General features: G+C 45.9%; 1 protein-coding gene across 1 annotated transcript in view; it reads right to left on the bottom strand.

Annotated features, from left to right (window-relative positions):
* The window catches only part of DNHD1 (dynein heavy chain domain 1), an 856,151-nt gene that overhangs the window by 624,328 nt on the left and 219,653 nt on the right, over positions 1 to 12,170 (bottom strand). Inside the window, exons 9-10 of the mRNA XM_085623548.1 lie at positions 9,974 to 10,117; positions 6,617 to 6,773 (exon numbers count right to left, since the gene is read on the bottom strand). Of these exons, the coding sequence (XP_085479674.1) occupies positions 6,617 to 6,773; positions 9,974 to 10,117 (301 nt within the window). The remainder of the gene's footprint in view (positions 1 to 6,616; positions 6,774 to 9,973; positions 10,118 to 12,170) is intronic.

The following is a 12,170-nucleotide window of genomic DNA, read 5'->3' as shown; positions in this document are numbered from 1 at the left end:
CCTCCAGAATCCAATCAGCGATGTACCTAATGTACATGGAAACCATTTTAGAGAGGAAACAGCTAGGCTGGGGTCCTGGTTAGCAGGGCCACAGCCAGACTAAGGTCGAATAACAGTGAAACACCAGCAACAAGCATTGGCATAGCCAATAGGTCTCGCCTGTGGGACCTTATAAGTGTTTAGCCATGCAACAGTTGCATAACTAAATACTTATAAGGTCCCAAAAGCGTGACCTATTGGCTATGCCGCAAAAGTGCTCGCGATCAAACATCAAAGCGGCCGCGAAAGTGAAAGTAATCGTGGTAAAGCGCGGCGTGCGCGCCTGCTCACATGCACTGTAGCTCTAGGCTGGCCTGGTAGCACTTTTTGGAGCCCTCTCAATAAATCTCGCCAGACCAGCGCATGCGCTGGGTCAGGCGAGACCCAAAAAGTGGGGATACCCATGTGAAGCAGATCCTACTCTCCTTCAACCTTGTAAGTTATTAGTACATTGGTGTAATTTCTGGTTTATATCGATATACTGGAGTTAGATTTGAACATAAACTGATATACATAAATGGATAATGTCTATGCAGTGTCTACGGCAATGAAAGTCAACGGTTGATTGCACTGCGAAACATATCTGTGTGTCATCGGATCCTGGGATCTGTAATTTCATATTTAGCTAATCGGACCTCCAAAAGCCCCACATACAGATGAGAATTAATTGGGGGAAAGATGGAACAGCATGGGATTTATCTGACAGGCAGCAGTACAGATGATAAGAATAAGCCAGTTTGTGTGTACTGTTGTGTACCTGCAACAAATGAAATAAAGCGAATGAGGTTCTAGAGATGTCAATACTGGTGGAAAATGTGTCAACTAGGACTTTATGATCGAGGTGTCAAAGATCACGAAGAGATCAAGGCCATGAATCACCCTGGCCCATGATTTTCAGGGTGCCATCAACCACCTGAACCGTGGCAGATTCCCTGCTATAACCAGGCTGGAAACCAGATAGATAGGCCTGTAGAAGGCTGTAACTGACATGTAGTCTTGGAGCAGCAAGGCTGTTGCACTTTCAAATGAAGATTGTTGGAGCCTCCGTAAACGAATTTGAGCAGCACGAAAATCTGGCTAGTTTTCAAGATGCATTGGAATCTTCCAGTGTGAATGATGCACTGATGATGTGTAGGCAAAGAGCGAGAGAGCAGGAGACAGAGAGAAAGAGAGCGAGAGAAAGAGAGAGAGAGAGAGAGAGCGAGAGAGAGAGAGAGAAAGAGAGAGAGAGAAGAAGACTGAGATACAGAAAGTGAGAGGGAGGGCGAGAGCAAGAGTAAGAGAGTAAGGAAGAGAGTTGTCTGAGATGAAAAACGTGCAGCAATGTGTTTCTCATGGTTTAATTGTTGTGGGAGACAGGGAAGTTTACAGTAAAAAGACAAGTGTTGTCAGCACTGGAGGTGGTAGTTGAGGAGGTGAGGGTGGAGAAGTCATCAATGAAAAATATGATGAGGTGGGTAAGAGAGAGATGTTTTCTGAGAGGCGTTGGACTGAGGATGTTGGCAGAGTGGAAACAGTGACTAAAAGGGAAATATGATGGTGAGGCCATCACCACAAGTTTCTTGTGATTCAGGTTGGTGTATATATTGAAGCTACTGGGATGACGTAATGGAAGTTGGGGGAAGGGGTATTGTGTGGAGCAGGTGATGAGGAGGGAATGAAGGTCATTGTGAGGGATGCATTTACAAATGAAAGTGGAGTGTTCTGGTACAGAATGAGGGTTTATGAAGTAGAGAGGGGACTGTGCCATTTTAGCTGATGTGAATGAGACTAAATGGAGTGAGCTTGAGTGGATAGTGGCTGTGAGAATGCTTTGTTTTGAGGGGTTGGAGCACTCTTCTAAGTGTTGAGAGGGTCTCTCAGGCACATAATGGCTTACCTTCGAGAGGCCGGGTTTTGGCCAACAATCCTTTACCGCCCTGAAAAACTAAAACAGGTTCTCACCATTGCAGATCCCTTTTACCACTTGGTTCTATCACTGCATGCTTTAAAAACATTACCAGAACATCGGACAGGATCCTCCAGAAGCAGTGTGTACAAGAGCCACCCTTTTGTGTGCACCTGCTGTGATTAGACTAAAGATAAGATTAAGAATATATGAGTGGGGGGAGGAGCCAAGATGGCGACCGGAGCAGTCGCTTGAGCGCCCGGCTCCGTCGGCCCTTGGCCTCGGACTATCATCCTGATTCCTATCCTTGCCGATTTTCGAGGTGCAACGCGTGCGACGACGCGCTGACTGCGCCGCCGCTTTCCCGAAGTCTTAGCCCGCCCGGATGCCGGAGTTCTTGGTGCCTTTGTTCCCCGCACTGGACCCCTGCTCTACTGTGGCCTCGGCCGGCCCCCTGGAAGCGTCGCAGTCACCGGACCCGCTGGTGCAAATCTGAGCCCCGAGGTCCCGATCCCGCCTCACGCCACGGACGGTCGCCGGAGGAGCCGGGGGAGAGACGCCCGGACACCTCCTGCACCCTGCACCTGACGGGCCGGAGCTAGAGGGTAAGCCCCGGCGTGACGGGTCTCCTACCCCGCTCTGTGGACCACGCTGTGGAAGGCTGCAGACCCCCTTCTTCTATGGTCTAGTCGGCTGCAAGAGAGCCCGAGGGAGGGGAAGCGACTGTTGGCTTTCACCTGTTGCGGCGCAGACCTGTTGGGAATTGCCTCCTTGTCACGATCCCCCCCCTGGCCACGGTACCGTTCAGCGGTAAAACATGGCGCTGATTGCCTGCTCGCTGCTGGGGGGTGATGCTCCGGTCTCGCCCGCTGCCCGCTTCGCCCTCCCTCTACCAGACTCCAGCTCCCCAGTGCCGTCCCGGATTGCTGCCGCTGTGGGGGCGCAGCTTCCGCTGACATACGGCTCCGTTCTGGCTGCCCTGCGGGACTTTCGTCTGCAATTGTGTGTCGGCTTGCAAACGCTGAGTGAGCGGTTCGACTCTACACTGTCTGCTGCGGGTCGTGAGCGCCCCGTTTGTAATCAACAAGACGTGAGTCTGCCAGTGCTGTGGTCCTCCTGCGGGGAAGTAACGACTGGGTGTAGCGGTGCTCCACTGGTGTCTGCGTTTGGCTTTCCCGGCGCTCAGGATCAATCGCTCTCCTGCTCAATGGCGGATACTTTGTTTCCCCGGTCATTGCTGCCTGCTTTGTTGTTGCCTGCCTCACCGTGCCCGCAGGACCTTCCAGCTGAACTACACCTGACGACCTCGAGGAACCGTTCACGGTGGCCTACGGCTCCTTTTATGTGGAACTCATGTACTTTACAAGCCAGGTCTGGATTTTATATGGTGTGCAAGGGGACCTCAATAGATGATCGGCGGCCATTTTGTGACTCTACTTCTCCATCTTCTTCCAAGCGGCCATATTGTCTTGGTCTGTTCGGGATGCGGGGCATTCACGAGGGGGCGGGTCTAATCGTAAGCCCATCGATCGGGCCAGGGCTAGATTACTTTCTATCATCATAGTTTCACGGACGGGCTGGACTGGGACTGGAATTGTTTGCATATGTTGTGCGCACTCGTCGCGATCTGTCTGCCTTCATTTCCTTGTTGTTACATGCTATCTTCACACGACCGCCTTTGGGTGTAGTGGGGTTTCAGTGTGTGGAGGCTTGGTTGGCCGGTGGTGTCGGGCGCTCCGAGGATACGTGGGCTCCTCCCCGCCTCCTTTCTTCTTTCTTCTCTTAGTTTCTTTACTCTATTCCTACTTTCTCTCTCGTCTATATTTCGGGTTCATTGGGCGACAGGCACTATGCTGGGGGGGGGGCAGGCCATAGCCTCCGCATTGGTGTAGGGTGGGGGGGTAATTTACTGTTTCTTTTTAGTTCTATGGGCCTCTTTCTTTCATGTCTCTGCGCTATACTTGTTTCGATTCGGGGTCCGGGTGTGGGGTGGATTGAGTGGGGGCGGCTTTTAGGGGGTGCGTATTTACTACTGTGATGATCCTGTTATCTAACTGCATCGCCTTACTGTATGAGATTTTCTATGGCTGTTTTAATGATGCTGCTGCTCTCCAGTGTATGAAGCCGACTCGCGGACTCGAATCTCCTTGTTTCTATCCTTTACTGATTTCTTTCTCGATAAAAATTTTTTTGAAAACCTTAAAATTAACCTTCACTTCTCCTTCCCCTGGTGTCAAGGATCCCTCCAGTGTATGAATCCTGAATCATTGCTAATCTTGACCTTGACGCACAGGGGATGTACTGTTTGTCTCTGTGCTCAACCGTATTGTGGCCGGCCTGATGGTTGTAGGCCCGTATTTGTTCTTTTACTATGCACAAATAAAGGTTTTAAAAAAAAAAAAAAAAAAAAAGAATATATGAGTGGAAGAATATAGGAAACTGGGCTACCAAAGCTGAGTGGGGCAGAGTACACCAACTTATGATGCATTTTATGAGTGAATGACCTAGAACGAAAATACAAAAGTGCCTTAAGCTCTATGTTCTTGAACCTGGTAAGTTAGAGGGTACCTCTAGAGAGGTATATTGAAGATGGGAAGGGTGAAGAGCAAGAGAGACAACTTCATTTGTGGAAATAAAAAGCTTACATGTTTAGAACACAGTTTAGAGTATAAAAGGTGAGCAAGTGGAGAGAATCAATGTGAGGGAATGAAGACTGTATGGAACCTCCTTGGCATATCGCAGTCTGGGAATGTATGTGGTACACAGGGCAGACTGAGATTTTCTGAACTTCAGCAACAACGTGAGTTTGCAGATTCCCAATACTATAAATAGATGCAGTTCAGACACAAGGTTGCTAAAGATCATGGTAGAGTCGCCATTGGAGTACAGGATACCAATGGCAACATAATACAGACAAGCAACCTCACAGATATACAAAACACTATAAAATAACTGCCACAAGCCTCTGGGTACACTCAAGCACAGATGGGAGCCAGATTGGGTATTCTGGAGGAAGCAGACTGTGGGGGAGGCATGTAAATACCTAAGGGAGGTTGCAATTAGAGAAGGTTTCTGGCTGATACAGCTAAAACACTACACTGAGCATACTACACTAGAACCAGTTTCATCAAGATGGCTATGTGATATGATGACAGATGTCTGAGGGGGTGCCATCAGGTGGGTACATTGCTACATACAATATTATGGACCTCCCCAAAATCCAGATGGTTTTGAACAGAAATGAACTATTTACTCACAAACATTATTTGGAAAGATATAGATCTGGACATGCTGGTGGCATGTTTGAGAATACAGGGGATCAGACGTTGCCTAACTACACGCTGCTGTTTTGGAATGTCGCCCTGAAGATAGCCAGAAGAGAAATTGTTAAACTCTGGAGGAGCATTAGGATCCACCTGGAGAGATACTGGGTCTAGAATAAGACTGCTGTATGCAAGCAATATTTGTAACAACAAACTGCTAAATTTAAAATAAAAAAAATAAATCATTGTCTCTTGGACATAACCCTAGTCAGAGTTAGCAAAATGTCATAGTGTTCTGAGATTATTTACTTCAGAGCTACATGCGCCTCTTGGCTTGCCGTGAATAAGGAAAAGGCAAAGAGGATGGCCCATTGAGGTCTTTGTTCTCAGAGCTCATGTGTAGTTATTGGCAAGCACAGTGTCTCCTGCAGTCTTAGGCCTGCTAAGGCATTTGACAAGCAAGAGGAGCACTTTCAATCAGTGGGCGCATTGGGGTGCCTGGGGTGCTAGGCTGGGGTGGAAGCATTCACTGAGCTGATGCGTCTCTTGGCAACACACAGGATTTATAGAGGTCTCTTCAGAGTTCTACAGTACCTAAGGAAGAGAGAGCAGGAGGACATCTCAGAAGACTGAGCCTTGCAATGGGAGTTATCTGCCTACACATCTCTTGAGTCTAGTTACAAGTATCCTGAGATAAGGAAAATGTAAAAACCTATGGAAATTGGCTATCAAAATCAGACTAGAATGGATTTTTCTTGACACCTTGAAGCATAACAATTGTCTTTTTAAAGCAGACACCATTTTTTTACTTTGCTAGGGGGAAGTAAACAGTTATGGAGGCTCCTATCTAAAAGTATGTGGCCGCTGTTGGCCAACAGGAAGCAGACATGTGTTGCTACTAACCTCGCTCTCTAGTAGGCACTGGGGATACCCAACATTATCAGATGACCTATCTAATAATGAACTGGATTTGGTATCTATCATTGAACTCTAACAGCGCCTAGTGCCCCATTTCACCATAAGAGCCACAAACTACAACACAACACTTTCAAAACCAGGAAGCAATATTACTGTGACAGTTAATACTGCAATCTATTACTTACATCCTACTTACCTGTCTGTCTGTTCACTATGCATGCGACCATAAATTACTATTGACTCTAGTAATACGGCTTGCATATTGTCAGATGTCCTTTTATGTCCTGTTATGTACAAACCTTTACATGCATGATGCTTGGAATAATGAACATGGAAACATCCACACAGCAGGTCATAGAGGCACACCTTCTGAGACTGCTGTTGTTCTTACACTCATGAGTAAGAATCTTAAGCTTCATACATACAGCACTAGCATGGAGGTACCCATGGAGAAGCGCTTGTAGACCTGAGGAGTTCACAGCAGCAATGAAATATCTTCTCTAATTACCGGCAGCCACCGGGTCCTGGGACTTCTGTGTTGGGTCCTGGGAGTTCTGTGCTGGATCCTGGGACTTCTGTGTTGGGTCCTGGAACTGTGCAGGTGTGCCAGCCCTGGTCTGTTCTTCGGATCCTTCTTTGGGCATCTCATCCCAAGACTGCACCACCTGATTTTAAATCAAAGGCTGATCTGAGTAGGGGTCTACAGAATAACTGATTTTATAAAGACAGCAATATGTCCAAGCAAAGAACTGAACCAATTTTTTTTTAAGTGGATGAGAACTCTTCATTAAACCAATAACAATACTTTTATAAATCTATGGTGCATATTATTTTAGTTATCATACATTCATCAATGCACTTACACCTTTTTTTAAAAAAGAAAAACTGTTGTTGCTTGCTATCGATGTGCTAACTTCTGCCAAGTCCAGCAATCAAAAAGAAACCATTTGTATTCATGTTATTTACCTAGAATGTGCCCCCTAGTGAGCTGGTTTTAGGCTTCAGGCCTCAAGGCACTTCCTGACTTTAGCAGGAAGTGACAACAGAGGAGCAACGGAAATTTAATGAGCAGATTAGTAATGCAAACAAAAACAGCTGCTAAGTGCAAGTACAAAGGGGAATTTTCCTTTATTTTCCATTAAAATGAAAATAGAGCTTTTAACTTAAACATTGTTGATGGTGCAATGTTTGTATAGACTTCCCTTCTCTGGTGACATGTCCTTTCATGGGTTAGAGACAGCGCAACAAATTATGGTCAGCATACATAAACAAAATGCCTACAGAAACATGAGGTAATAAGGAAACTGTTTTGTTTTTATATCCAACAATAAGAATACAGCATAAGACAACCAAATAAATAAATAAATTCAAGGCTAAAGATCAAATGATGTCTCAGCAATGGTCACTAAAGCTTACATTCTCCCTTCAGTTTAATGTTATTTGGAGCAGGAACCGCTCACCGTAAATGTTTAATTTATATTATTTGTTATTTTTTGTATTTGTTCTCTTCCCACATGTTTTTCTCACTCTTATCTGATTTTGAGTCACTCTAAAGTGCTCTTCAAGTTTGACTAAAGGTGTTCCTTCTCTAGGATGCTGATTTTGCTTTAGTCACATATAGTGCATTCCTTGTTGCCGGATACTCTTCCGACACCAGTGCATGGTCATGGTTTCTCACTGGGGTTTTGTATGCATGCTGGTTTACACTTTAGCGTTAATACACTGAACGCGACAGGTCTCATCCTTAGTAAGGGCGTGCTAGGACAGTAGAGTCTACAACCTGCTTCCAACATGAAGTAGACTAAACTAGATCAACAAGCAACAGATGGGTATGGCTTTATTTCTACACTCTCATAGTGATTCCCACAAAGTAATTTCTTTCAAATCCACCACCTAAAGACACCCATGCCCTGTTGCTTGCTGCGGAGGAGCGTAGCGCTCAGTGCTTTGATTACTTCCGGATTAGCCTGTTCTAATTACCTGTTTATCTCCACTAAAAAAGCATTGGCCTGCTTAACTTTCTATAACTCATGTGCAAACAGAACTAACATCATGCACATGAATTTTCTGCCAATCGAGCGATGATGGCTTGATTTAGGGAAAAGTAATTAAAGGATGGAAAACCCTGCTCAGAAGGTGTGTCCTTACAGTGTTCACACCCAAGATGGTAGTGTTCAGAGACACAACAAGCACTTGAACCACTAAACAGGGTCCATGCATCTACCCTAGGAAGCCTTCCCTCCATAGTGGTGACAAGGGACTGTAGCAGTGTCGCTGGTACAGAATTAAGCGGTGACCTACTGGCTTCAATTCATAACGCAAACAGCAGACTCACCTGGGCTCGCCCAGTGTCCTCCTACAGGGGAAGTCTCTTAAGCTGACCCTGGCCTCGTTGGGGTTCAAGGAAGCTGCCGTATGAGAAACAGACAAAAGAGGTAGGGGAGGGGCAAAGTTCTCCTGTATGGTCATCCACATCGTAGTGGAGGTACGTAGGGGACAAGGAGTGCTGCCCCAAAAGGGAAACTTGAAATGGGCTTGGAGCTAGGCGAGCTGGCAATATCATACATTGAACCTGTGGACAAGAACAAAGCATCAGAAGGTAATGGCTACTTAATTGGAAAGTCTCTAGTCACTGGTTACTGAGGGTACAAAAAACGATGCTGTCAGCATGACTACGGCTTCTGGACAGTAGACTGCCAAAGGTGACTTTTGAGTTTTCTCTGCCATAGCTGCAACCAATAATGAATGAAGTCAGTACTTAGCGAGATTTATGAGACAAGATGGCTACTGTTCATAAATTCTTTTTCAATTGAATAACCACTCTGGTACTTTTTCTTCATACAAAAAATTTACTCAACCCCAGATGGATACTAAAGTTCGATTTGTGTTACTTTCCAGATAAGGTTCCAGGTGGGAGGTGTGCTATGGCAACCATTAAGCACTATGATGCCTCTATTACCTTGCCCTACTTTACATAGATCCAGAGGATTTTCACATAAGCTGATGGGAAGTGCAGATCCAGAGGAGGGAATCTGCAAACCTATCGCTTTATATTCTGAGCCCTCCTTACCTAAGAGACTTCCTAATGCTGTGACCCATGCTACAGGCCGAAGGAAAGCTGTGCATAGTACCAGCTAGGCCAACATAATCCTGACATTAGGCCTGGGCTTAGTACACGCAATCCACTTTATAGTGCTGTTGTATAACTTACCCTTTGGTGTGGAGTCTACTAGTGGTTCAACCTTTCCAGGAGTACCTTAGGCCAGCTGAATCACAGACGCAGATCTACACACATCCACATGTCCAGGTCTTTCTCTGTGCTGGAGCAGCCGGCTACCTGCATGTATTATACCCAAAGTTCGGTTGGCGCAGGCAAGCCTGCCTTCATAAGGGGCCTTTGGCCTGGTTTGTCCACATGATTTTTTTTTCTTAAAATGGGCTCATATAGAACATTTTAGAGCCTCATTTTAATTTAAATTTGCCAAAAAGTCAAAGGGTCTGAAAGGGCTCTTATGAAATACTACAGTACTTTCATAGCCCGGCTTAGGTTAGGAGAAGGGCTGGAGTATATGAAAAGGCTTGTCTTCTGTGCCACTAATGAAAATAAAAGATTACATTGATATCTATATACATAAATACATATTTTGCAGAAATATTGGCCGAGTCAGACAATCAATCCCAGCTGAAGGAACCTGTCCTTATTTAGCAATCTAGAAACTAAGAACAATATCCGAATAGTTAAGGCCCTGTTACATGAGATATTCTGCTATTAAAAGGACATCCCTCCTCTCTGTGAGAGCCATGTGTCAGTTCTACCTGCAGACATCAGGAGTACGAAGTACTGTACAAAGATGGCGTCCGTTACCTGGACAACAGAGGTCACCACGGTGTCCAGAGCCTTGGAGAACAGCTCTTCCAGCTCAAGCGGGGAGGGAATCATGATGAGCTGACTCTGAGCATCAAAGCGCAGACTCACTTCAAGGAAGGCCTCGCGCCCAGGGGCTGCTGTCTGCACAACCAGAAAGAGACATCAAGGGTATTAGAAACTGACCGGAAGCACAAGGAGAATGGGACAGATACACAAAGAAAGAGGCACAGGAGAGAGGGTGTGTAAGAGAGGAAAACAAGAGAAGGGAGAGAAAGAGAGACAAGCCGAAGACAGAGTGATAGATGGGAGAGAGTGAGAGATAGATATATAAGGAGAGAGAAACAGGTAATAAGAAGTTAGGATGAGAGAGAGGGGAAAGAGAGGAGAAAAAGAGAGAGAACAGCGGAACTAGTGAAAGCGAGACAGAGGAGGAAGTAGACAAAGGGAAAGCAAGAATGAGGGAAGGGAGACAGCAAGTAGGGGAAAGGTCAGAAAGAGAGAATGAGAGGGGCCAGAGTGAGCGAAAGACACTGAAAGAGACACCACAATAGAGAAGTGAAAAATAGAGAAAGACAAAGAGAGAAAAGAAGGGTAAGTGAGAATGAGAACACTAGAAATAGAGAGGCAGATAGCAAAGTTGGTCGGGCCAGAGAAAGTCATGAAAAGGAGAGAAAAACAGAAAGGGAAAGAGGCACAGGGTAGAGAGAGAGAGAGAGAGAGAGAGAGAGAGAGAGAGTTAGAAAGAGAGCGAGCGTGCGCAATGTCAACCTATGACAATAAAGCATTATTGAACTGGATTGGGAGAGGTATCGGGAAAGGGAGTCAGAGACAGACAGGCACTGACATTTGGAAACAGAAAACCCGGCAGAAAGAGGGCAGACATTATTATTTAGAGTGAATCTATGAGACACAGACTCAATCCAGGCAATCGGAAACAGTTAACAAACAAGAGAACTGATTCCCACAGCTCATGTAGATCATGGAGGAAATCAAAGACAAGAGGATAGAAGATAATTAGAACAATGATAGCAACAATAACAATAGTACAAATATAAATAGCAATGCAGTACTAACAAGGCTAACAAGAATAATGACAGCAGTAACTAAAGTAACAGAACGAGCACAGAGAAACAGATCACACAGTCACAATAACAATAACATAGTACGAACACTACTGATATAATAACAATTATTATTATTATTAGTAGCAGTATTATTGATAAACAGATCACCAAGTGACTAGGCACCTGATGTGCCTTCAAGACCCCAACAACATAGAGTTTATTAGTAGAATGTCTCGGTAGACTTGAGACTACGGACCTGATTTAGAGTGCGGCGGGAGGGATATCCTTTCCACCATACTGAAGGTCCGCCCGCCTCATTTATATCCATTCCACCGTACTGAAAGTCCGCCCGCCTCATTTATATCCTTTCAACTGCACTGAAGGTCCACCCGCCTCATTTATATCCTTTCCGCCGCACTGAAGGTCCGCCCGCTTCATTTATATCCTTTCCACCGCACTGAAGGTCCGCCCGCCTCATTTATATCCTTTCAACTGCACTGAAGGTCCGCCCGCCTCATTTATATCCTTTCCACCGCACTGAAGGTCCGCCCGCCTCATTTATATCCTTTCAACTGCACTGAAGGTCCGCCCGCCTCATTTATATCCTTTCCACCGCACTGAAGGTCCGCCCGCTTCATTTATATCCTTTCCACCGCACTGAAGGTCCGCCCGCCTCATTTATATCCTTTCCACTGTACTGAAGGTCCGCCTGCCTCATTTATATGCTTTCCACCGCGATGAAGGTCCGTCTTCTTCATTTATATCCTTTCATCCGCACTGAAGGTCCGCCCGCCTCATTTATATCCTTTCCACCGCACTGAAGGTCCGCCCGCCTCATTTATATCCTTTCCACCGCACTAAAGGTCGGCCCGCCTCATTGATATCCTTTCCACAGCACTGAAGATCCGTCTGCTTCATTTATATCCTTTCCACCCCACTGAAAGTCCGCCCGCCTCATTGATATCCTTTCCACTGCACTGAAGGTCCGCCCGCCTCATTTATATCCTTTCTACCGCACTGAAGGTCTGCCCGCCTCATTTATATCCTATCCACCGCAATGAAGGTCCGTCTGCTTCATTTATATCCTTTCCACCCCACTGAAGGTCCACTCGCCTCATTTATATCCTTTC

The sequence above is a fragment of the Triturus cristatus genome, chromosome 8, assembly GCF_964204655.1.
Source record: "Triturus cristatus chromosome 8, aTriCri1.1, whole genome shotgun sequence".
Taxonomy (NCBI): domain Eukaryota; kingdom Metazoa; phylum Chordata; class Amphibia; order Caudata; family Salamandridae; genus Triturus; species Triturus cristatus.
Note: the sequence above shows the minus strand (reverse complement) of the source record. Positions and strands in the feature narration are given on the sequence as shown.